At 41.8% G+C, this 27590-nt stretch overlaps 1 protein-coding gene across 2 annotated transcripts in view; it reads right to left on the reverse strand.

Annotated features, from left to right (window-relative positions):
* si:dkeyp-14d3.1 (transmembrane protein 132C) overlaps positions 1–27590 on the reverse strand; it is a 130816-nt gene that overhangs the window by 50603 nt on the left and 52623 nt on the right. For both annotated transcript variants that reach the window (XM_030061067.1, XM_030061068.1), the window contains exon 3: positions 16023–16166. In XM_030061067.1, coding sequence (XP_029916927.1) covers positions 16023–16166 — 144 coding nt within the window. The remainder of the gene's footprint in view (positions 1–16022; positions 16167–27590) is intronic.

Consider the following 27590-nt stretch of genomic DNA (forward strand, 5'->3'; position numbering starts at 1 on the left):
GAGAGCCTCTTTTTAGGTCTGCTTTGTGAGACAGGACCCCAGTGGTCAGAGCATGAAACCCAATCTACCTGCTTGCACGGGAGCCCTGGCCAGAGTCCAGAGTCCTTTGGTCGCATTTATTTGGAGCTCTGATTCCTCACAACCCTCAAACAAGCCAAAACACTCAGTGCCCACACAGCGGCACAGCCTTAAAGTAAAACAGGATAACGAATATTAAAATGGCACCAGTTTGAAAAATAAAGAAAGCAAAGTGCATACAGCGTATTCATTATATTTTAACAAATGTATGGAGCACTTTGAAGGAGGAAATAGACAGCAGCTCTGAGGAAATATCAAACTTGTATTTCTCCACAACCAGAGGAAACTGGAGCACGAAAGCTCGTATGGTAAGTCCATTAGTATTTTTATAGTCTAAAGAGACCTTCCCAATCCAATATGTGTCTGTGGAAACTGCAGGGATGGGGGAATGAGAAAGAGCAAAGGCAAAGAGTGGTGGGGGAGGGGTGTTGAGCAGCATTGGGAGGGAGCGGGAGGAAGCAAAAGTCCCCTCAGAGGCTTATATACCCAATGGACCTTTTCAATTCAGCCTGTCCAGAATAGAGAGAGAGAGATAGCGACAGGAGGAGAAAAAACGGTGTAAACTCCCCCTGAAACACTGTCAAATAAAGGGAAGACAGGAATGAGAATAATAGTGATAAATGTCAGCGAGGTGTAGCTGCCTCTATGGCTTTGGAGGTTCATGGTTATGCAGTGAGATATATTGTATATAGTGGTCACAGGAGAGACAGAACCTGCATAAAGAAAGAAATCCCTCACAATATAGGCTGTTTGAGATAAAGCTTGAGCACAAGAGGTTGCATTCACAGTCTGTGCGCTAGATGAGAAAATGAACATGGTTAATAGACTATCTACAATGCCTGCGACAACAACAGCAACAACAATAAAGACAACACCTCAACTAATTCTTGGGAGTATGTAGCAGCTGAGAGTGTACAGTATAATAGTCTGTTAGGTTCTTTTTGGGATGCTGCATGTGCTGGTGATCATAGTGGCACCTTTTCAGTGAATAAGAAAATTAAATGGTTGTTTTCACAGAGATGTTTTCACAGCATATACAAAAGGTTTTTGGCAAATTTCACGTGTGCAGTGGTCATGAAACTGACTCATCATAAAACTTCACTTTAAGTAAGAAAAAAAGAGTAAAATAGAAAAATGCATGTAGCATTATTTTTTATTTTTTAGCTTTTCTTGTTTTATTTATTTATTTTTCTACCTGTGACAGCAGCAATAGATTCCTGCAGTCGGTGAGCGCTGCTTCTATCCTCTCTAGGATATATAAATATCCCTCTGTACAAAGTGCTTCTTCACGGGAGCCCACAGCCACCTGCACCCAACATTAACTTGTCAATATGACACTCAAAACAACAGCAATTTTACATTTGATTAAACTTTAATGCAAGCTGGCTGTGAATATATGTGTTTGAGCTGCACATGTGGGGTTATATACTTTTGTGTGTGTGTGTGTGTGTCTGAGAGAGGGTGTGTGTGTGCACATATGTTTTAACAGGAATCCTGTATGTCAAACATGCTGAAGTGTTTCCTACATGAAGACTGCAATGAAAGGCTTGAGATCCAATCAAGCTGTCCAGAGCGTCCCTCATGTCGCAATCATTTCTTGCAGAATACTAAAACAATACTTTTGATTTATGGTGTGTCAACCGACATTCATTTAGAGCACTCTAACATAGCTGAATAAAAACCAGAAGAAATACTAAACTGGGCTGTTAAAATAAACCCTCAGTTTTAAAGGTTGTCTCTGTGATGAAGTGTGACGGATAAATCTTGTGATAGAAAGCGTTTTTTTTCCCTTTCTTTTTCGTTTCAAGGTATAAACATTAATCATTAAACACATCTCACACTCTGGCATGCACAAATTGTTCTCCAGCACATACCGTAAGGCCATCATATACTTCACTGAGCATGTCCAGTACACTTTGTACAGTGTCCATTGACATTAAATGGAAATAGGAAAATGCCCAGAATTTTTAAGGGGGTCTGTGTCCTACTTCAGTTTGTAGGTGATGCACTGTGATTTTCTGTTGAGAAATTAGCCCTGAGGCGAGTACATCATTAAACTAAGCCGCTTTGTGTTGCTTCACTATGGAAATAAAATGTAATCATACCCAAACGCAGCAGTTAAAATCAAATGTGTGTGTGTTTTTGTGGGACAGTCTGGTGCTCACTGTCTGCTTTCGCAATATAATTACAGTAAGACATATTTACTAAAGGAACAGGTGTTCTCCCCTGCAATATCATATTGCTGTGTTCTTTCCACTGAACAAGAAAAGCAGTCTGGAAATCTAATTTTCATTCATTTTACTCTCCTCGAACACACACACAAAAAGATTTGCCAATTAGATTTCGAATAACTTGCAGTGCCTGAATTAAAACCCACTTTTAATATGCATCAGATTCCTTTTAAAATGAATCATTTATTCTTTATCCTTTTCTAACACGGCACACAGAGAAAGGGCTGAGTACTATTAATTATACAATTATAATGAACGTAGGCACAAACTGAAGGCTTTTGGCTTGTGTGTATCAAACCCAAGACGGGGGATCAAATTTCCGATTAGCTTAACCATGTTCTGCAGCATTCATCAGCTAAAATATTCAACTCCCACACACTCTCATCGCATTCTCTCCTAGGCTGGTTTTGTTCCCTCCTTAAGTCATGCATACTGTCACACACATGGCTACATGCACCCGGGCAAGGAGGGAATATTTTAGTCTATCAAGTTGCTTTCATATAAACACTGCTTTGAATTTGGACACAGGGCAAGAAGAGGTTTCGTGGCTGCTTTCCTTATACCGCGCTTAAAGAAACTGTCACTTCAAGAAAGCTGTTTACTTGGTAGGGTAGTCTGAAGCTTCTGCACACAGCCATAGTGAGGAAGCACAAATCCACTGACTCATTATTCAACATTCTGCCGCTTAAAATTGTTCTCTCTCCCTTTTCCACAAAAAAAGGTCAGTAAAATACAGTTCAAGCAGAACTACTGTATCCAGGAGTCGTCTGCATTCATGAGGGGGGAATATTTGGACTTTGTAAGGTATTAGACTCACAAAATCTAAGAGATTTTCAGTGCAGCAGATAAATCTGATCATTTAATAATATACTGTGGCAAGATGACAGACACTAGACAGACTAGTTAAAAGTATATTTGTCTGGCAGGAGGGTGATGGAAATAAAGAAAAGAGGGGAAAGGGTTGGGCAGTGTCAGAAGGGGAAGATCCTGTTATAATATTTGCTCCCCAACCTTCTCCTCATTGTCTTGCGGCTAACACGGTGCAGTCAGTGTATAAGCCTCAGCTCAAACAGCAGCATATCAATTCCCTGACAACAAAATCTCATCTTGGAGTTAATGAAATGCAGCATGTCAACAATTGTCTAATCAAAACTAAATGCTTTTCTACAGTGCAACATCATTACAGTCCATCAGCATGAAGTAGGCTCCATGGTGTAATGGATCCCTAATGATGGTAGTTATCATCAGCGGTGACCTCAGACCTTTTTGCATTATACATCACTTCCCAAGTGAGCTGCACTAACTATCTCACTCATAGTTAAACTATCTAAAAAACAAAATGCAATAAAGAAAACTGTTGCTAACAGCCACACTCAATTTTCCTCACATCAAAGCACCCACAGGAGACATAAACCACCAGGGATGACCCACAGAGCTGGACAGGTAACTCATCCACACACTAGGGGGCAGCAGACACTGAGCCCTGGGGCAGTGATGATGATGTTTGTGAAGATAAACTGATCCCTCCCCCTGCGACTTCTCCCGGCAATCTGTAGGTGACATCATGTGACCATCTGGGCCTGCCTTTGCACCTGCAGGCGCTCTGACACTGGGAGCGCCTGTCCTTCTCCAAAGTCCTTAAAGACCCACAAAACCCGGGTCCTTTCAGCGGTGCCACTGTTGGCATGGCAACGGAACCTGGAGACTACACAAGAGCCATTGACCAGAGGGGTCTGCGATGTCAGATCAATGGCATTCTATCACAACCTTGGCTGCAGCACCCTCTCACCACCCAGAGGAAGCAAAAGGTTAAGTTGTGTCTCCCTGTGGCACGGTGGTGGAAAGAATCAGTGTTTGAGCTCAATATCAGACCATGTGTTTCCCAATCAGGTCAGTGGCAAATAAGGACAACACAGCCAGATGTCTAATTTGCCGTAACAGCAGAGCCAGATCTGTGCCAGCGTCTTAGGAAAAGTAACAGAAAGAAGCAAGTGTGGGATGTTTTACCTCTAATGTCAACAGCAGGCACACAAGACCCTTAAAATGAGGTGCAAACAACGATGCTCATACATTTATGCAAGCAATTAGGCATATATGTACACATATGTATGCAAACATACACACATGCATATGCATGCCAACATCTGCACACGCATGCACCCACACTCTCTCTTGCGAACATACTTAAATACACAGATTGTCTTTATTTGTGATAATTACTATGGTGGTGAAGCAGTGCTGCGGAGGCTGCGTAAGACAAGTGGACATGACTGCCTTCTTGCTCACAGCCTTAATGCAGTGTCCTGCAGCTCAGAGGTGTGAGGGGTGGTGACGGAGAGTCATCTGAGCACCTCCTACCTTCTTAAGAGTCCTGCAGAGATCCTGGCAGTTGATTCACACACTCATAATAATGTTAAAGACTCCCACACTGGCTTCGCTTTCACATTAAAAAAATCATTCTGTAGCCTGTCCTGCTTTTTGTGCACATCCATTAGTACGACCGGCTTCCAGGTGCGCTGAAGATTACAGTTTCCTGTGATTCAAGTTGAAATCATATAGAAATGACTCTTTGGTCCCACAATTCTTACATTCCAAGGCTGATTATACAAATGATTGTTTCTAGATGATTTTACTACAAACAATAAAAACAATAAGAGGTCAATAAATCATTAAGTAATTCTGGCTGCTCATTAAAATGGTCGATTTGCTTCCACTTTGAATTACACAGTGAGGATCTGACTGCCTTATTACTGTGAAAATAGTGTATAATTAGATTACAGAATATGATTACTTACTGGATTCATTTTGAACACAAACATGTTTATGGACACATAAATCATCGTACATAACTTGAGATTAACTACAAATGATAATATGGTAACAGTGGTTCATATAACAATCTGTAGATTAGATGGTATGGATCTTGATAAATTTTGTTGATCAAGTACATTGTCAGTCTAGTCATTGTCAATATGTGTCTGAAAGAATTCAACACTGCTACATAAAAGTTTTAATGATCACAAGTCAGTTTACAGTAACTACATCTACCAGACAGACAAAGTCTTTAGCCAAACCACCAGAGTCTCTTTACTAAGATTAGCAAACATTTTACATTCACAAAACCCCAGACACCTATCATAAGCACTAAGAACTGCACCCATGGACCCAACTGGCCATTTTCAAGCCACTAGAGTGGCATTTTACCATCTCTAAGCACTATATCTGTGCCTCCTCCCCAACACATGCAGCTCCCAGTTAGGAGTGCATTTAAGTAATAAGCAGAATTTAGCCCCCTCTCATGCACCAGTTAATGAGCTCAGTGCTAAATTACTAGCAGAGCAATTACACTCACATCAGTCCCATTCCCTGTCACACCATATCCCCTACATGCACAATGCAAATTCAGACAGGCTATGCCATAAATCAACTTGTGTATTTGTAGAAATCTGAACATGTTTGTTTAAAATAAAAAAAGAACAATCTGACCTGCACACATAATACACACATATATCAGCAGCCCTACAGCAGCAGAATTTCTCATTGATCAGCAGTAAGAGTGTGTGATGCGAGCAGCTTCTTGGCAGAAGAGAAATTATAAAGCATTTTGTAACGGAAAAACTGCCTCCACACACCCAGGGGCCCATGTGCAGAAATGAGACATTGATCCATAATTGGAAGCACTCAGTCATGAAATCTGAGGACTAATTAAAGAAAGAGAGCATTAATGGCATGCATTTACATATTCAACATAGTGATCCAATGTTACTTACTGACTCAGAGAGAGATGGAGGATTGATCCAGAAGCAGGAAAGACTTGGACCATATAATGATAGACTTCGGGGTGATTGAAAAGACGACAGCTGTATAAGCAGCTCTCAAAACATGGGAAAAATACTGTATTTAATGTCTTTGCCATCACTGACAGAAACCTCAACTATAAAATAGCATGCCGTTATGCCTCAAGGTCTTTTTAATGGCACTAAATTGCTAATATAGTCTTGACACAAACTGCATGGCACTCATTGCTTAACTGAGGGGCTGCTTTAGACGCCTGTTCAGGGTGACCTCTACAAACCGTTAACAGCTTCTGATGGCTCAGTGTCACCCCGGGTTGCCACACTACAACACAAATGACCCTCAGAGTTTGTATGAGGTCTGTTTATGTGTGTGTGTGAATGCTTTACTTTGTATCAGTGGAAGTGTCTGCATCTGCGTTCTGGGTTCTGCGTGGAGGGGGTGACATATACAAAGTATGGCGTCCCATCTAGAGGTGTGAACATGCCTGCTGGGCCTGTTGGGCTGACATGCTCAAGGTCCAGCTACTGATACCCCTGTGGCCCACTGAGCTGCATATTGCCTGATTACATGTCAGGCTTGGTAAAGACCTGCTAAACAGACGCTGGACTGCAATGGAGCAGTGCCGACCGTAGCTCTCCGCGTCTCCGTTTTTAAGACATTTTATTGGCTGGACACAGATCTACCTTCTACCTGTTAACCTGGAATGATAATAGAGGAGTGCTTGTCACTGCTGGCACACACAAGTGCTCTACCGTAGACAAGAGGATCTGATTGGTGCCTTTGCTCCCCTTTCATTGAAAACCACTTGCCACCTATTCCATTATTCTCACTCTGGTTCTCTTCTGGTTGATTGATTCTGCAAGCTTTTGACTGAAAGAAGAGCTACCGCTCTATGTTCAGTGTGTTGAGGTTTTCAGTGTCCCAGCTCGCAGCTGGAGAGTACGCCTCTTTCCTCTCTGCACATGTAGCCCTTATCCTATTTTTTTCTACCAAAACTGTGTTTCCATACCTTCCTCAAGAGCCCAGTGCCTCTTTTAATTGGCTCATTTAAATATCTCTACTGCCCAGGTTACAGAAATGAGACAGCTCTGGTGCCAGACCAGGCGTTTCTTTAAGTGAAATAGGCTACAGTGTAAAATCCAATCATCTCCAAGGCCAGGCTAAATTGAGGTTAATTGGAACCAACTGCAGGCTAAGGTTTCTTTTGCCTTTTCTATTAGATAAATCTATGGACAAAAAGCCCTGTGAGGAGGTTTTAAGTCAAAGTGGAGATATGGAAGACAAGTGGAGGTTATTTGCACTGCTCTGGTGTCACTGTTGTTGTTCATCAAAGACAGAACTGAATGAGGGGAAGCCGGAGTACAATGAGCACTATTCACCAGATACAACAAAGATGGAAATTAGTGAAGAAACGACCACTATGTTTGTCAGAATGCCTCCAAATATTTGCATGTTTACATCTCAGCTCTCTTTACGTCCCCAGCTGAGTGCTACCTGCAGCGAACGCAGTGCATCTTAGTCACTTTATTTTAAAACAACAATTTTGCTCTCACCCCAGGTCTAATTTAAACAAAATTGTGTTTGTCTTTTCAGAAAACATAAGGAAATGCCTGCTAAGGAATGTGGCCATAAATCTGTTTATGGGCAGAATGCATGAGTCATAAATCCAAGCAGGCTTATGTCGACCATGCTGTGCTTATTTATGCCCTTTTGTTTTATGCTGCAGTATTTTGGAAACAAAATGAAAGCGCTCCTGATCTTTCACACAGGGAGGATCTAGAGGTAGTGAGGACTTGGCCTGTCCCATTCCTTTATTTAGTTATATAAAACACTGCATATCACTGCATATTTCATGGATTTTAAATAAAAAATTATCCAAAAGTAAATTAATCTGAGGTGGTTGGGTTATTCAGGTGGAATTTAAAATTAATAATCTATTTGGATTATGTTAGTGATTTCTGTTTCATGGAAGCATTAAGGAATCTGAAGAGTCACAGCACATAGTCACTAGCATCAGGGGAACGCTACTTTTAAAATGTTACCTCTAACATTAACCTAACAAATAAACAAGTACACAACCCTGGCTGAGGCTGGACCAGACCTTGAATCACTGAAATGGGAGAAGTTCTATCCTATTTCACATTCTGCTACTAGCATGCATGTGCATGTCTACGTGCACCAGCTCAACATTCCACAAGATGAAGCATGGTGCAGAGGCAACATTACCTACTGTCTATCGGTCTGATCACTTATGCTCACTAAACAGCCGTTCTGCAGTTCAGTCACCTCCCTGCAGGAAAGTGGATCCCATCAGCAGTCAGTGCATGCAGTCCAGTCCCAGAAGCTTGAAGCCATCTTCCCCTTGCAGCCGTGTTGTCTTCTACCAACTAGTGGGACCAGATTTGATAGGAGCTTCTCAGTTTGGACTTTAGTACAGGGGGACCATATTTTGAAACCCCCAAAACAGGACCCTTTAGTGTACTGCATATCCATGCACATGCACATGTATGCGCTTACGTACACAATTATTTCAGCACTCAGCACACCTACTGAGCACACCTTTCACCATGGCCAGCACCTCAGCAGATGAAAAAAAAAAAAAGTCCCCCCCCCCAAAAAAATACAATGAAACAGCTTATTTGAAAACTGTATAATAACACTACTAAACATAAAACACAAGGTATTTGTAACTGTGCACAAGCACAGGCTGCTGGCTAAATGGCTGACTGTGACACTTCTCTGCCAGCTGTTTTTTTTCCACTGGTTGGACCCTGGCATCATCACATTTAACAGAAAACGCTGAACATTGTTGAGGTATAACTTGTCTATAATTGCTTAAAAAAATATGGAAACGAAGACATCCATAAAGTGCTTGTAGAGCAAGACATTTCTGTGGAGATCTGCTAACAAATAGCATTGCCAGCTTCCGAGGTTCATAGTGTAAAAAGTTGAGGTCAGATTGCTGCGACTCTGGTGCCATTAGATTCAGTAAAAATGCTGACCAATAACTGGTTTAAATTAGCAAAAACTGGGACAATTCGTTAGTGAATATTGAAAACTGACACATTTTAGTGTTTTACAGATATTTGTTCGGACCTGGGACACCCAGCTTGAAACCAGGACAACAACGGACAAACAGGGATAGTCGGGGACAGATGGGATGTCTGGTCACCTTACTTTAGTAATACTGTTTTTAGTGTGTTAGTGTTAGTTTGGCTTGGCTCTGCCTCGAGCAACTGCCTGATTACCTAGTGGAAGTACAAATAAAATGACAGTTCAATATAGTAAATCATTTTTGCACATGCATGTTTCAACAATGGGGTGTCACTAATGGACGGACAGAGTCAGATAGGGACCTTCAGTATTTTTGACCGGCCCTGTGATCCAGCAAAAACTTTAAAAATGGCTTATGCTGTGGGTACAACTGCTCAGTTTATGTATACAAACCTGAAATGCTATTTAAATATTAATACTACATCCAGTACTAGTAGCGCTCTGTATGATAAGAAATCCATTTAACAAAGCATGCCGTTTCTGATAAGCTGACAAAACGTCTACACCATCCCAGTCAAATGGAAAACAATCCTTTCAAGCAAAGCATGAAATTGACGATAATCTGACAAAACTGAATATGAGAAAAGGAAATGATATGGAAAATGTATTGACCCACATAAGGATCTTAACTGGTAACTGGTTATATGAGGCAAAGACTAGTGTGTAAAGTAATTTGTTAGTGCAGAAAACCCCTCTTAGTAACACAACACTCACCAATAGTGGTGGTCACATTCTAATCCTCTGGAGGATTAACCTCTAAGAGCAGGATATTCCCTCATAAAGCTTTATAAATCTGAAACACATGAACTGGCCGGGCCACATGCAAATCTCAATCTGTCTCTCCTCTGGTGCAAAGCGCTGGCTGTTATATATTTACCACATGGTGCTGCTCACAAGTGAATTCTGATGAAATGCCTCTGCTTTGGTGTGATTTGACCGAATCTGAACTACCATGCAATGCAATTGGTCCTCGTATCACTGACAAAGCAATGCGGATTGAATATGTAGCCTAGGTATGTTTTTTTTTTTTTTTTTTTTTTTTTTTTTTAACGTTAGCAAGAGTTACCTTGATGAATTCACCCCACTGTCACTTGATATCTGCCCCAATTACCTTCTGATTGGTGGACTGAGAAAAGTACAATGCCACACTGGGGCATTGCTTCCCCATATTGTTTCCTTGGCAGTGGAACAGAGGAGCAGCCTGACCAGTCAGATGTAATCTGGGCCGACTGCTGTAATCAGCTGGCTGTCCCGGGGAGACACTGAATATGCCACATCTCTGCTCCAGTCCTGATAAAGGAAACCAAGCCACATCCGTTCTATTAAATCCTGTCTGAATGATCCTTTCTCATCATCTTTACATTATAGAACCTAATAACATTCTGTATCCTGACGTTAGCTCCATCTTGATAAAAAAAAAAAAAAGGCACTAAATACCCATAACATGTCTCGGGGCTGTCACACACAAGCATTAATCACACATTATCATTTCTATTAGAAGACTAGCACAAAAACTAAGCGTTGTAGACACGATTGTGCATTGGTAAATAGTGCCAATGAGGCTCCAGTGAGTGTTTACTGTAAACAGAGGCCATTGGGAATAGGGCTGATTCATTATTAAGGGTGTTAGCATTAAGACTGTCAAGTTAACATTCCTGTTTGCCTCTAATGTAATTGGGCCATTTCATTTCAACCTTGATTTATGCAGCATTATAGAGCATTAGAACCTAGAGCGTGTGGCTCATTCTCAAAATTGCACAGTAAAGTAAGTAAAGTACTGTATCTATTGTCTATGTACTGGATTGATAAGATAAAATTGTGTAAGTGTTTTCCTCACTTTCCTGGAACACATTGCACAGCAAAATCTCTAACTCCAAGACCCTTGAGTATGAGACAAACAATAATACAACAATTAAAAAATGAGGGGGATTTTGAGGACTGTACAAATCACCTTGGGCCTGTTTTTTCCCAGGAAAACTTTGCAGTAAATGTCACAAACCGAAAAACAATTATATTTTTAGATAGGGTACAAAATTGAGATAATTTGTGAGGTTCTTGTCAAATCTCACCCTTTATTACACAGCTGTATGATTTCTTTTTCACTGGGATACAAACTGGTCACTGGCCAGACATTTAAAAGGAAAAAAAAAAAAACTGCTTTAGAGGAAAGGTCATGTATCTTTAAAATGAAATGAATGTTCTTTAAAATTTAATGAAAAATTTCCCAGGTCTATTTAGATTAAATTCAGACAGTGTGAGGACAGGCAATGATAAGGCTGATCTGAATTGTGGAAAAGAGTGGGGGGAAAAAGTCAAGTTATATGCTCACCCGTCCACCTATCCTGCCACTCTGTGCTCCTCTCAACCCTTGCATGCATGTGTGTCCGTGTGTGTGTGTGTGTGTGTGTGTGTGTGTGTGTGTGTGTGTCAGTGGCTCCTGTTGAGCCCTGGGAGTGGCTATAATGAGTAGTCTGCTTGCTGTCCCTCTGCTGGGTGTGGTGTGGGGGATTAATGAGGTGGTGGCACACAGGGGAGATCCATCTGCACCCAGACAGTCTTAATGAACTACCAAGGCCCACATATGGCACTTTTACCGAAGCCTCCACTTATGGCTTATGACATGCTGAGGAAGCAAGACTGCTTTTGTTTTGAATGGGCTTTCCTTTAATGGTGACAAAGCGAACTTTTCAATCTACCAGAGTGCACTTCAGCCAATATCAGGTGTACTCTGCATAACAGTTTTGTGCCTTTCTACAGGGGCTCAATCTGATTTCTTTGACATACTATAGCACCATCTCTGAAAGGCTCAATCTGTCAAAGAAAGGATGTAATTTTCCCTTCAAAATAACATGGGAGGTAATCTTGGCAGATTTCAGCAGTTGGGCCTCTGCCATTAACATACAAAATCCTGGTCTGCTTTGCTTAAAATCACAATCAATATTTATAATGCAGAAACTCATTTAGGTTTGGCAATAAAAAAGCTAACTATTTTAAATGACAGAAAGTATGAGGCATAGTGTGGAGCCCAGCACGCAGCACAACTGAAACAGGTCTAGGGCTATTCATTAAAGATGCCTCATGGCAAAATCATTGACAATTATCAACTCATTACCTCACATTCAATAAATCCCTTTCATTGGAATTAAACAGAATTGACACCAGCTGGTTGGTGGGAATTCCTTCAGGGCAAATTCAGCTCTTTTCAGTTTAAAGCTCAATCTGTAATTAAAATGTAGCCCCCGTGTTGAAAAGCTGTCACTTCTCTATCGCCTTTGTTTATATATGTGGGAAATATTTTTAAACGGTCACTTCAGATGAATTTTACATGTGTTTAGAGACTGTGAAACATTTAAAAGTTCTTATTTTTATCTACAAGACTCACTTCCCAAGCACATATCTGAATTTAATAGGAAGTCTACCTGCAAAAAATTGTGTCTTTAAAAAGAGAGGCTCTTATAAGTGGAAGCAATAGCAGGTACATTGGCCCAGTTGCCTTCTCGCACTGCAGACATCATAAGTGCAGGGTTATGGGTGTCAGCACATAAGTAGCAACACGGGTAGTCAAGTTTTCCCTGCTGGTAAAAAGAAGAAATGGAAAAGCAAATAGGATCTTCAGTCGTTTGACCTACAGCATTCACCCATCTCCTCATCCTCCTATCCTCAGTGAGGGAAGAGAGAGAGGAAAAAGAGAGAGAGGAGCCAGGGCAGAGGCTGAAAACATTAGGGTGAGGTTGAAAAATAGGATAACAGCTGAACAGATGAGATGGCTATGCCTAATCCCCTTCTCGAGGAGCTTCATTTGAAATAACTTCAGTGGGGAGGACAACACAAGAGAAAAACTGGAGCATTGTATATTGTACATGCGTTGTGGGGCGTTTTTGGTCTTCTCTCTGAACTGCCTTTGACAGCTTTGGGGATTATGTAGCAGTGCATCATAAATGGCCAAAACAGCAGGGATTAGACCAAATATCGTCACTCCTGGATCTGGCTCCCTTGCTAAAATCAATAACAACAAAAAAAAAAAAGTATTGTACAAAAGTTCATTGTACATGTGTATGTGATAGAGAAGGTTAGGCTGTGAGACAGAGCAGAGAAACTAATACCCGCATAAGGAAGGAGAACGGCTCCAGAGGGGAGGAGGAGCCAGCTGCCAAGTGTTGCTGCTCACTGCTGCAGTTTGCTGAAAGCTCCTTTTTATGTTGTTCATGATGCCGCAGCTCTGCTTACAGCACATGCACAGGCACAGCACATTCGCTCCTGGGGAGCAGTGCATGTAAAGGCCAAGAATTCAACTCGGACAACTCGGAACTGGCTGCCGGCCTCCTCACGTGTCCGCGTCAAGAAATATTTCATTCCAGAAGAGCATTTTCACTCTTTAACATGCCCATGCTTATTTCCGTAAGAGCTCAGTAAACCGCTGACATCAGCTGCCACAAAGATCCAGAGTCACTTTCAGCTTTCAGGCTTCTTTTTCCTCTGAAGTCATACCTCTAAAATTTGAGGTACTGTAGTGCAACAATGAACCTGATATCAGAAATTAATTTCAGCTAAGGGTTGTAATTCATAATGAATTTATTCATTATAAACAAACTATAGGTATTGAATCTATGGCAGCATTTTAAAAACCATAGACCTTAATGCAGATACAAATGAAATGATCTAATTTACATTCCAGCATTTGTACAGACTACAATATAATTTTAAGGCTAGGCTCTGAAAACATATGTAAGTGAATGGAAGGTCACAAAAGGAGCCTCCATGCCGAGGCGACTACTGCATGAATTCCAAGGGGAGGTGATATTTGTTGTGAACTGCTCATAAAGTCAAATAAAGCTGTATGCACTAAGAAGTGAAAATATTCCATCAACATGAAGCCTGGCATTAGGATCCATTAGAGTATCAGCAAGGAATATGCAGCAACTGAGCTACCGGCCCACCTCATAAAAATGCGATATTGCAGTATTGCATAATGAATTATGAGAGGTCTATTAAAGAATAACTTTGTACACGCAATCAATGCAGCAGTGCTATTCATGAGCTGCTTCTGATTTTACAGCTGTGGCAATTCAATGGCAATCACAGATATCTTTGCTTTATGTGCTGCACATTTATAGCTATACTGCCATTATTACTGGTACTGGATATACTAATGGCAGCATGTCTAAACAAATCACTTCACTAACAGGTTCAAATTACAGAGGTTTTATAGATTGTGCTTAAATAACCAACAGCACTTTGATTACAAAGTTGCAGTCACAACCTCAAGTATTCTGTTGCCTTAGAATTTGGTAAGTGGAATCAAAGCTAAGGAGCAAATAAGCAGAGCTTTCCCAACCCCAAATCTGTCTCTAATCCATAAAATTACACCTGTCACTAGAAAGTTAGACTTATTAAAACTACTTCCTCATCCGACGAGGAAAAACCATTAAAACATACAAAGGCCTTCAATCTGCACTTAATTAACACAGCAACCTTTTTTCCATCTTGGCAATCACTTCCCTATCTGCCAGATTAGTTTAAGGACGTGAATACAGATAGGAAATGACCAAAACAACTTTAAGGCTGTGGCAGTGGAGGAAATAAATATGCTAATCAAGAGGGAGAGAGAGAGAGAAGCAGAGGGAGAGAAGGAAAGAGAAAGAGTGAAGGGGGGATGTTGCAATGGACGATTAACCTTTTCCTCCCCACAGCAGTCCCCATAGGCATGTCTCATGGTGCTTATTTCGAGTTAAGTGAGCCATTTCAGCAAGAGAGCCATTCAAAAGGTGTGTTGCAACCCAGGCTGTGTATCTCCTGTGAAATGAAAGTTGTACATTCAAGTGACAGCACCCGATGTGAAATGATGGCAACGTGAAGGGAACACACCAAATTTCTAGGAGATTGGCTTGTTGGCTGGACAGTCATGAGAACACAGACACCAAAGTCATCCATGTGGCCCCGCTGTTACATCTCTATATATGCTCTAAAGCTAAATGGTAAGTAATCTAAAGTAATTTTCTGTTAGGTCTGGCAGTAACAAGTAGAAGATAGGTACACATTACACAAAATATGGTATAAAAATAATGTTGCCTGCCTCCTGTTTTGAATTACAAAGGTTTCAGTTTCCATGGGAAGAGAAGAGAACATGGTGGGCATGAACATGAGAGACTGTGCAAAATACACTCAGCACATAAATACCTGGTTACATTCCACAAAAAGACCCCAATATCTCAGCTATACTGAGTAAATGATATTTCCATGGTAGCTATTCAAGATTCAGATATTTATTTGTTAGCTTGACATTTAGGATTCAATGGCAACATTTTTCAGTAACAGCCAGATATGTGAACAGAAAGTGGCATGCCACCAGTTTTATCAATAATCTGAAAATTTAAGTATTGGTGAGGACAAAATCCCCTTGGCTACTTTGTCAATACAAAGTTTCTGCTACTTGGATGTACCTTAAATTAAAATAATTACCTGCGCTCCAGGCTTTGGGGATATGGTTACAATTCCTAGTTAAGAGACCTTTTGTCAAATATTACTTTGAACAATTAGGCCTGTTAAAGGACACAAGTATTTGACTGCTCGTTTGGAAATCACAACCACTATTCTAAGGTTGTTAAATGACTTTCAGTTCAACCTTAGATATTTCATCTTAAAGCTGTATGGATCTACAAACAGTAACGCCACAACACATTTTTATGCCTAAAAGGGCAGTCTTTTTACTTTGCTTGTCACCTACTATTATTCAACAGTGTATTTTTATAATGGCATCACGGAACACCAGAATGTATGATATACCATGTACACATGAATTACTTTGGTGTCGACCAGTCTTCCCAGAGGATTTATTTAAAGTAAGATAAGTTGTTTGCTGACCTTTGGTCATAGCTGGACTCTTTCCTGCGGCAGTGGAGGGTAACCACTCGGTGGCCCTCGCTCCTCACATCCTGGCTCACTATCCACTGGGTGGGGTTGCTGGGCCGGGCACCCAGAAACGTCACCCCCTCTTTCAACTTCACTCTGTGGAGAGAGTCAGACATGTTTCAAAAGCAGCATGGTTTCATTTTACACATGTGGTGCTACCAAAAAGATCCTTAATTGAGCAGGTCATTGAATGAATCCAGCTGATCCTTGTGTGACAGCTGGGGCAAGAAAAACAATCATTTGTTTTTGTTTTTTTGCTTTTTTTTGTCATTCTTGAATGAGATGCAGCAACCAGATGGCTCACTGCATTGTCTCCACTTTTCTTCAAAAGATGTCCCAGCTGTTTTCTGCGATTTGATCACACAATTTTTGCTTCCTCAGGGAAGCATCGGCTGTTTGACACACGTGTTACACCAATCAATCAAATAATCAAATGCAAACAGCAAACACCTGCTACAGCACTTTACTGTACTATTGGGCTATATGACATGTGCATCCTGAACTGACATGGCAAAGTTTTATTTCAGACAGCATGTAGGCCTATTTACTGTGCTGATGTACTGTGGTTTGCATAGAACCTGAGATTTCTTAATGTCTGCTGTGATGGTTATCACTTTCATTCCAAGAATAAACAGTTAATGTTGTGTGGTGCTCTGGTAGAGAAAGGAGGAAAAAACAGTGAACATGCCCACGGGCGACTGGCGGGGCTTTGCTGTGAGGTGGTACTATCTGCAATGGAAAATGAAATACAGAAAAGTAAAGAGAGTAGAGTCGATTCAAGTCAAGCCAGTGCCATGCAATGGAAAAGGGCCATAAGTGGTGTGTGACCATCCTATTATGGCACTCCTCTCTCTCCTTTACCTCTGTCAGTAATAGATGCACTCTTTTCGAGTTTGAAAAGGACATTATGAAAGGTTTTCTTTGACTGCGGCAAAATTACAGTGTCGGTGTCCTTGGCTTAGTGGACTACAAAAGAAGAAAATAGTCGAACACCATACCACGTCGCCAGACGAAAGCGAAGATATGAGCGCGAACTTCCTGACCTGCATTGATATGCACTATACATGCATGTGATTGGCTCTGTGTGCCAATAAATATATCCACCTTCTCTGGTCAGGCCTGTTGCTTTGATGTGGTGTCTTATTATGACATGACAAGGGGTATCGTCCAACTTGGTAATGTGACAGGCGGTGTACTTGTTTTCTATAGAGGCATGGAGTGAAACAGGACAGCCAAGGGTCACTCTGAATATATTTGAGTGAGCACGTGTAATTGCTTTTGTGTATTTGCAAGGTGCTTCTGAGATGATCTGAAATCTCTTTGCCAGCTGCCTTCCTCTCTGCTATGTGTGTGTGTGTGTGTGTGTGTGTGTGTGTGTGTGTGTGTGTGTGTGAATGAAGGCCTATAGATGCTTATAGTTTATATAATCCTGTCTCACCATCACACGTTTAGTCTTAGACCTACAGGCTTAAATGGAAGATGACTAGTGGAATGCTACAGTAATGTAAATAAATGCTAACAATCTGTTCTCTTCCTTACGAAAGAGAGTATGGTAAATTCGCAGGGGTATGCTACTGTAATGTAAATATATGATAACAAGCTGTTCTTTCCCTCAAGAAGTCATTATGGAGATCCACGCTAGGCAACTGCAACATCATTGATCCTGCATAAAAATAACCCCTCTGTGTACACTCACTTCTTAGTTTAAATACTTTACCATTTCCTCCTTCAAGTCAAAATGCACCATATCTGCAATGTATGTTGCATTTCTGGGAACACTCAGTTGTTTGGTGGTGTTTTTATTATTTCCACTTATAACTGGCCAAACATAGCGGATTTCTCATCACCTAATCGTCAGTTTGCTTAGTGCTATCCAGCGTGACAGTGATGCATTGTTTAATTTTTTCAGTTGGTCTGACTCACTTTCACACTACTCCAAACCAATACGATTTCTAAACAAAGGCCATGTACTTGCAAATATCTTTTGTTTACTGGTCAGGAATTTAACAAATGAAAATAAAAAAAATAAAAAATCTTCTATGGATTTATACAGTGCAATTTGTTGTCTGGTGGGTGAATTTACCACCTGCCAGACAGACAAATGACAATGAAAGTTGTCTGTGGTGGATAAATTAAGGGTCCCCTGCCACACTGCCTTGAGATAACATATAATGTCCTGGTTATTTTGAGTTTTGTTTGACTTTATGATGAATTACAAACTTAATCCATCGGATAACCAGTAAGCAAGTTTTAAATGAACATGCAATTGTTGGCTCCATACACACATTACAACGAGGACACACTGCCATCTGCCACCAACATCAACTGAGAAGGGTGGCGGTGAAATGACATCACCATGACCTGTTAGGAGCTGCTGTACAGTGAAGATGAGTTAGGTAGGCTAAAGCATATGTGCAGTCTGACAACTGAACAGGTAGAACTTGCCTGTTGTGTCTCCTGGCACAACAAAGCATGCACAATAAATTAACAATGTGAGGTATTTGCTCTAAATGGTGTTCTCACTTCAAACAATCTGCTTCAATTGGAGGCAGTGAGACCAGCTGTCTCAGGTGGACCAAGGAGCGTTTTTTTGGTCTGTACCAGAGTTTTTAACCAAGCAAACTGTACTGGAGGGTAAACGCTCCAGAGATCGACGCAGCCTCTCCAAACACAGCAATTGTAAAAACACCTATAGAAAATGTGACATCACACTGAGATATTTGCAGCAAAGCTATGTGCAGTTTGATAGTGGAAATTGTTTCAGCTATCTGCAACATCGGTGGTACACATCAGATTTTGGTGCCAGTCTCTCAGAATCAAACGGTAAGACTAGCGCAGCTCCTCTTCTTAGACTCAGGGATTTGTAGAAGCATTCAACAATCACAGAGAGGAATTCTTTGCAATAGAAGAAGTGCAGTAACTTTAACAGACCATAATGCAATGCAACAAGACATGTTGCATTTTGTGGAAGGAGCACAGCTGCAATTTTATCAATGCCCCGATGTTCACAAAGTAACTGGCAATTTAGCTATATTTCTATGCCCATATGCCCACCTTATCTGTTGTTGAAAGTCTATCTAGGAAACACGGGCAATCACTTCCTAAAGTAGAAGTAGACGAGGCAGTTTGAGCAAAAGTTGGTACGCATAAGAAGTACACTGCAACACAAATTAACTTCATGCACTGAGCATCACAGATTGATGATATTTAATGATTTTTAAGCGCATCCAACAGGGGATTTCAGCAATAAGTGGACATTCAATTAACGTTCAGTTCATGGATCAAACCAGGGTCCAAGGATGTGCTGCAGACCATCTTCCCGACAGGGGAGTGCAGCTTCCACAGTTGGAGCAGAAAGCTTATGCACAGTCTTCTTCTCTCTCAGTGTGAGCAGCAGGGTCTTGTTTCTGGTTTCGTTACACTTCAGTGTCCTGCATGTTTATAAGTCATTTCCAGTGAGACTTTTGAATGTTCTGGATACAGCTGAGTCTCACCGGAGCACAGGTCATTAGCCTGTGGAATGTATGCTCAGAGAGCAGCTCTTGGGGTGGGTTTGAAATGCCTTTTAGTGACTTAATGGTCAAAACGGCCTCATAACCAATCAGCATGTGAGTCTCCTGCAGGTTAACCACCAGTTGTCCAATACTATTGGCCACTATATAGATCCCTGCTGTAACTTTCCCCAGGGAATTTACTGTATGCCTTCAAACAGTATAACTCCTTGAAATATGACCCACTAAACCACCCCCGTTCTTTACAAAGCTAATGTTCAACAGGGTCCATTGTCATGCTCATAAAAGCATAACATATAAAAACAGTTTCATGACAAGCACTGCAACCACTGTACAAAAAGGCCCCCATGCACGATGTACGCATTCGGAGAACCATACCTTTCCAAGTTTTTCTTAATCTCTGTCTTTGATGTGTATACATGTCCCGCAGTGAAAATGTATCACAAAGTTGCATGGGGATCGAGGCCTCAAATAAAGAGTGAAGTCAAGGGCAAGTCAGACACTCCCAGACAACAATTGCATCGAACTCCTCATCAAAGCTAGACAAGCTGACACTCCCCAGAAAATGAAGGAGAAGGGAGCACTTTATATCAATGCACCTGGGCTCTCTGCAGTCTCTGAATGGGTCTCCTGTGAACTCATTGAGCTACAATCGCGAATGAATGTTCTGAATACCAAGTATTACACAACTAGAGGGGAAGTAAAGAGACAACGGTCCACAGAGGGAAGAAGGGAGCTCAGTGAAAAGGCGGTGTCGTTTAGCTGACAGTATAAAGGTACACAAGATGCAACTCCTCAAAAGTGTCAGCAGTCATAAGACAAACTGACAGGTCTTCACAGTCGCAGTAGTAAGGCTGAGCCAAACAGAGCTGAACAAAGGGAGGTGGATGCAGGTAGTCCAGAGGCAATCAGAGAGCACAGAGTGGCCCGTTCCCAATTCTAATACCATTTCATGTCATCGTGCCCCTTTTCTCAGACACACAGAGAAGAAAATTGCCCTGAAACTATATGCTAGCCCTCTCTCTCTCTCTCTCTCTCGCTGTACTCTCTCTCTATCTGCCACCCCTCCTCCCTCAGACCTAACTGTATTGCTTGGACTCCTTGGGGGCTCCCTCAATAAATAATGATGAGATAAGTAGGAGAGCTGCTTCTCAGTAGGGCAGTGAAAGAAATAAACATTTTCAGGGGAAATCCAATAAGGTAAAAGCTGAACAATGATGGGAGTCCCCAGCTGGTGGTCCATGTCCTTTGGCCTGGGCTACATTCTGCCTCCCTCCCTGGCTGCAGTCCATCTGGCTCTGCGTGGCTGCTCCTGAACCCCCATGCATCACGGGGGTGGTGACCTTCTCTGACCATTTCTCTCCATTGACTCCTCCAAGGACCGTATGCATCTTGAATCAGCAGCTCCCGGAAGGCAGCGATTCTTATTTTATTAGGCCACACCACCTACATAAACAGCGGGTGGGGAATGCAGTGCCTCAGTTGAGGAAAAAGATGCTGCTGTGCGAAGGAAATGGCGGAGAGACACAACGGGGGAACTTTGTGATGGTTTGTGGTCGGTGGCTAATGGAAACAGCGCCGGATAGTCTTGTAAAGCAATGTGCTCATCTATGAATCTGCTGCCTTGTGGACCGTAACCGCTGCAACATCAGACATCGACAAGAACACAACGAACATAACACACATACACACACACACAAAACTGCTCAAGACTTGCGCGTGCAAAATAATAAATCAGGCGAAACGCCCACACTCTAATCCCAAAGTGACAAATCAAAACAAGATCCCAGACCTATTTTATTTCAGCAATCTACAGCTAGACATGGAAAGTTTTGCAAAGTCTCAAACACATAAAGCCATAAAGTTCATTCCCCTAACTTAACAGTATTTTGCTATTTGTGTGTGTGTGTGTGTGTGTGTGTGTGTGTGTGTGTGTGGGGTCATCTCTTTTTAGAGCACTCTGGTATTATTGATGGCTTTACTCCACCAACCCTCTTTCGAAGCTCTCAGACACCATAGAGCAGCAGTCTGTTGCTGCACACTTCTGTGCGTATGTGAGTGTGTTTGTAATGAGCAACAGAGGTCCCTCAATTTTTTTTCGTTCTTTTACAAAAGAAAGAAAGAAAAAAGAAAGAAAGAAATAAGGAAAGAAAGAAAAAAGAGGGAAAGAAAGAGAGAGGAAAAAGAGAGCAAGAGAGAAGGTCGGAGACTGAGTGACTGAATCAGTGTGTTTGCAGGCACAGAGCGTGACTGTGCACTCGGCAGCTACTTAAATCAATCTGTCGTGCTGCTCATCCCGACCATTCAACGGGGAAGGAAAACAGATGCTTCGATACTATAGGCTATGAGAGACCAAAATAACCAAGATTTGGAAGAATACTGGGCTAGATGTTTTTCGTTACACAGTTTAAAGTCGTCCTGAAATGTTAATAGGACAACAGCAGCTCAAGCATTTCACACAGAGTAATGCACTGAAATGCCACTTTGAATCCTTTTATGAAAGCCCTGATATGAGAGCATGAGGCCGGACAGACGTCACTGTCTGCTGGCTGTCAGCAGCAGCTCAACATGGTCATGTAAACGCAATATCCTCCAGGACAACCACTCTATCAGCCCCGCATCAGCCTAATGTATTAACATGAATTATTCATTTGTCCCGTCTTTTAACCATCACAGCATCACCATGAATGATAAGAGAGCCTTTAGGATTCCCAACTTGTGCAAATGTCAATATCTGCATTTATTATATAGGCTGGGTGGATTTTAACATTTCATCTGGAGTGACAGGGTTGTGCCAGGAAGTGCCATGGTCAGCCAGCAGGGACTTTTATGCCCTTTGTTTACGTGTTATGCCAATGATAGAGTCGCTAAGTGTGGACAGCATCCTCTGCCCCTAACAGTCATTCTCCCCGCATGCCAGGGGAGGCACTTCATTGGCTTTTTTCATTTCTGAATAACATGGCAGAGATTACACAAGCCTCACCCATTGTTCTGCTGAGTGGCCAAAAAAAGAGATGGGGGGAGTCTGTTTTGTATGGATATCTGTTTGCCAATTACACTATCTTTTGTGTAGACACAGTGTGAGCAAAGAGGGAGCATCGCAAATCCCCTATGAAGAATTCATGTGATTGCTATCATGGCACGCGGTTTTGTGGTGTTCTCAGGGAATGTGTCCACCTAATTGGATTTCCACGACATTCAGGAGCACAGCGAGAGTGGAAAAAAAAAAAAAAAAAAAAAAAAAAAAAAACAGCAACAACACAGAAATGGAAGCAGCAGTGAGAAATGTCAATGTAAGCAATGATACTCAGATATGACTTTTTAAGGTACTGGAATGTATTTATAAAATATTTGTACCACATTTTCTCTGTTGATCCACCACATAACAGGACTTTCAATCAAATTGAACAAATTGGGGAAAAAAAAAAAACAAAAACAAAAAAAACCTCAAAGAGTCCCTCATTCTTGTTAATAGAAAGGGGTGGCTGCTGTTAGTATGTGATTTGCACTTGTTTCTGATTTCCATAAGGGATTAATCCAACAGCTCCTCTTTTCCTGTAAATGGCAGTATCAACCCTGGTTGGAGGATATTGAAGTGTCACTGCATTTGAGAGGAGGTGATTTAGAGTGAGCAGGTAGTAGGGCTCAGCAAAGGCTGCTGGGACGTGTGGATTTCCACTGATTCCTGGGGGCAGGCAGGCAGCCGGAGGCTAATCTGTAGACAAACGTGTGTATGAGTAAACATGCCTATCATTTATAGCACAACAACCCCTTTCAAAACACACATGCACACAGGCACATACACATTCACACACATATGCATGGGGTCCGCATGCATGTGCACGCAGTCATTCACAAACACATGCTCACACACACATACACACACACACACACACACACACACACACACACACACACACAGACACACACACACACACACACTCACAGGAGTAGGTCTCTGTTAAGCTGTGACGAGGAGATAATGCCACAATGTTGCCTGTAGCAAGCGAGATTTACCCGCACACTTGTTTTCCTTTTTAGCTCTCTTTCATTTCATTTCCACTTTTGAGAAAATAGAGGGAATAAATAGTTGCATGCCCAGAGGAAATGGTTAGTAAATGGAAAGCTATCTTGAAGGCTCCAGCTCTACTGTTGACATGGTGATGTCTCTAGTTTCATGAAGTTTCTTGGTCAGAGTCAAAGCATGTTTATCATGTGATTTTCATCAGTTAGCCCTGATTAGACCATCACAGACAAATAAGGCAGTCTGGGCAAGAATGTTTTTTTTTTCCCCAGACTATTTCCTGGAGAATCATATTGTTTCAGATAAGTCTGCAATGCAAAGGCTTGTGTTGTTGAGCCAGCTGTATACTGTTGTTGCATCCTGCTGAAAATAACAGCCAAAACATTGCGTATTGCAAGATGTCAAGGATGATGCCTTCTAACACTGCCAAATGACTTTCACAAAAAAGAGGTGCAAACATGCCCTCTATAATGATACAACACACATCTCATATATGAATGTTTAGTTTCATTTCAAAATGTCTAACAGGTAATATTTTGCAGGAGAAGTAAATATAACTGTAAATGGATTGGAAGAGTTCAACTAAACCAAAATTTACTGGCAAAACTTTTTCTCCAACAATGACAGCAAGAAGAAAGTTCTTGCTTATTCACAACTCTATCTCCAAAGAGGAGGTGAGAGGAGCGGGAAGACAAATGAATTTTGAAAGACTTCAAGATCTGGCTTCCCCTCACTGCCATGATAAACGGAAAAAAAGTTGCTAGAGTTCAACTTCTGTCTCCAACTTGCATCGGAAGTCACAAAACGTGGCCCCGATGTTGGAGCTTATCATTGCTCTCTTATTGAAAACAAAGACCATGCATTTCACCACCTACGGTATATCGCCATACAGTGAATACAGCATGTGCACGCATCCAGACAGCAGGTGGCAGTCATGGCTACTGAGGGATAAAGATCCTTATCCACTGATGTGACAACTGGCATACTGATGTGCTCTGCCAGGGTGGGTGCCGGGGCAGTGGGTCGTTCCCGGGTGACACTTGGTATTCAGTGCAGCGTCTTAGTCTTAACCCTCTGTCAGAGCCCAGGGTTATTTACACCAGCCAGTGGCTTCCTTTCCTCTTTAATAACCCCCCCTCTTCCCAATTGGGGGTATGGGAGTTGGTAAAAGATAAGCATTGTGTGGCGGCAGAGGCGACTGACACCGCTTCAACAACATGAGGATTTAGCCTGAGAACAGAAAACTAATGCCCTGCACGTGCCAGGAATCTCGGATACACACCGGCACCCATCTGCTCATGCACACATCAAAACAAATGGAGTTACGCACATGCAAACAGGCCGACACACATATATATACACACACAGGGGGATATAGGCATCACAAAGGCACCCAGGAGTTTACACAGACACAAGCGGGTACGCTCACTCACACACACACACACACACACACACTCAATGAAGTAATGAACAGCCTGCCGCGGTGAGCAGCCCCTGGCATGGCTTACTCTAATGCTCACAAAATTGCTTTTAATTGGTAGAAGAGAATAAATCAATGCAAACCATGTTTAGAAAACTGGCAGAGGGGAGGAGGAGAAATGGGCAGAAAACGAACAGAGAGGAGCAAAGCCTTTCGAGATCGGTCACTGCCATCATCAGAAGATGCTGCTGTATAAGTGACAAACATTACTCCGCTGTGCTGTTTGCTAACTTCTGCTGTTTCTCCTCTCTCTATACCATCATGGATGTCAGTTTCAGTGGATGTATAGGGTGTCTTGACACTTTCCATAAGGTGAGCAGACTACAGGGTCACATCTTCTACACAATGAATCAGCAAGCCTGATAAGTACCGGAAAATCCACAGAGACAAGAAGCCCCCAGGTGCTCGACAGCTCGGCCCCCTCGCCCACAACCGCTTTGATGTAAATTAGGTGTCAGTCTACGGTACTCATCTGATCGACATAGCTTCATCCAAGACTCACTGACCTTTAGAGAGGAGGCTGGGGAAGGAGAGATGCCTACCTCGTACAAAAAGCAACAAACTGAAAGAGAGACAGCTAAAAAATAAAATAAAACAAAACAAAACAAAAAACAACATCCTCAGAGGAAGCACCATGAGATGACACAGCAAGTTCAACATCCTAGAGAAAGATAAGACAGGAGTCGGGGTGGCTAAGGTGTGTAAAAGGATAAAGATATGTGTGTGTGTCTGACAGAGAAGCTGTGGTGAAGTACATCAAATTGTATGGGGGAGATAAAAGCCCAAACCACAGGCAAGAGGAACAGGGCTTTACCAAAACTGAATCAAATTGTGACTCCTGCAGCTCAAGAAATAGATTATAATCTCCCGTATGTCACCATCTTGTTACCAAATGTTCACACAATAAAAAATGCACTTTTTGTTTCTTCAAAAAGTCAGAAGTGGTTAATATGCCCTCAAATATTCAATTTGCAGGCTCACCAGGTAAAATCCATTAAAGCTAACCAGTGATGTCAATTGAATTAGGGCTGCCTCTTATAAAGCATGGATTCCCTATTCTTTCAGCTGAGTGGCTCGGCTGGCACCCTGTCTCTAACCACAAAGCAAATGGGATTAGGAGACACCAGCCACTAATGTAATGCCAGAACTTTTCAAATCATGCAAAACCACAGTGAACCACTAAGAGCCTAATATAGCGGATAGACCATGAAAGAAAGGGATGTAGTCTATTAAAGACTCAATTCGTAAATTGCAGCGTGGCAGCTGCCTCGTTGAAACACTGTCATCTAACAACTGGCTTTATTTACCTAGTGATTTTATTGAAGACATTTTCTTCACTCAGAAAGTCATTGTGATATAAGGCTTTACAATACTGGATGCCAAATAGGTTTTACATTAATTTTTGAGCTGCAAAGAGTTAAATGTGTAATGCCTGTAGACAGCACAGTGATACAAAACTGTGTTATGAGTGGAGGCGCAATTTCATCCTGAAGAATTGAAATGCAGTGCTATCTATCTATCTGTCTGTCTGTCTGTCTGTCTGTCGATCGATCTATTGATCTTGTGTCATTTAATTTTCTGCATGGAAAAACGATAAGTGAACCTCGTATCGTCACTGGCAGACCTACAGTATGCCGTTTCCCATGTAACACCACTGTCTTCTGATGGTGGCCAGCACTCCCCTAATGCCAAGATTGCAATGGAGTGTCCTGACCCCTATTATCTGACTCAGAGGTCCTCTGCAGAGTTAATTATCACCAGACTTGACAAGTGCCCTTGGCCAGCGCACTTGACAATACATTAGTCAATGGTGACTGACAGGTGACAGAGCCCATGACTGGCCAGGTGACATGGGATAGAGCGGGGCAGAGAAAACTGTGTGTATGGGATGAAGGAAAGGGGCATTAGTCGGTGTGTTGTGTCCTTGTCCTGGTTATGTGGTCAGAGAGCAGAGGACTGCTGATAGACACGCCTGTCAGAACAGAAGCCCCACAGCTCTTAAGGCGTACACAAAGGCTCTCTCCCAACCCCCCTCGGGGACTGATGTTGTGCAGGTCCCTCAGGTCCCTGTTTGCGTGTGAATTATGCTTGTGCAAGTACATCTGCACAAAAAATAAAAACACACAAAAAAAAACAAATGCACCTTGAAGCGCTTCAGAACTGATGATAAAACCACTATTGGCAAAGTACTTTCCATTTCTGAGCCCATTTAGCTATTTGGTGGATGGTGTAGTTTTCTTATTCCTGCAGAAAACTGGACAAAAGTAGATGATGGGATATCATATGGAGATATTTCCAGCATAACAATAATGGGGCTTGGTAGCAAAAAACAAACAAAAAAATAAAATAAAAAATAATATAATATATAATATAATAAAGTAAAATAAAAAATAATCTGGAAAACATCAATGCGCATGTCTGCAAATGTTCTTTTGTCACTCCTTCATAATCAGAGTAAGGGTTTCTGTCTTGAGTCACCATTTTGCATCATCATTCAACAAACA

The sequence above is a fragment of the Myripristis murdjan genome, chromosome 9, assembly GCF_902150065.1.
Source record: "Myripristis murdjan chromosome 9, fMyrMur1.1, whole genome shotgun sequence".
NCBI classification, from domain to species: domain Eukaryota; kingdom Metazoa; phylum Chordata; class Actinopteri; order Holocentriformes; family Holocentridae; genus Myripristis; species Myripristis murdjan.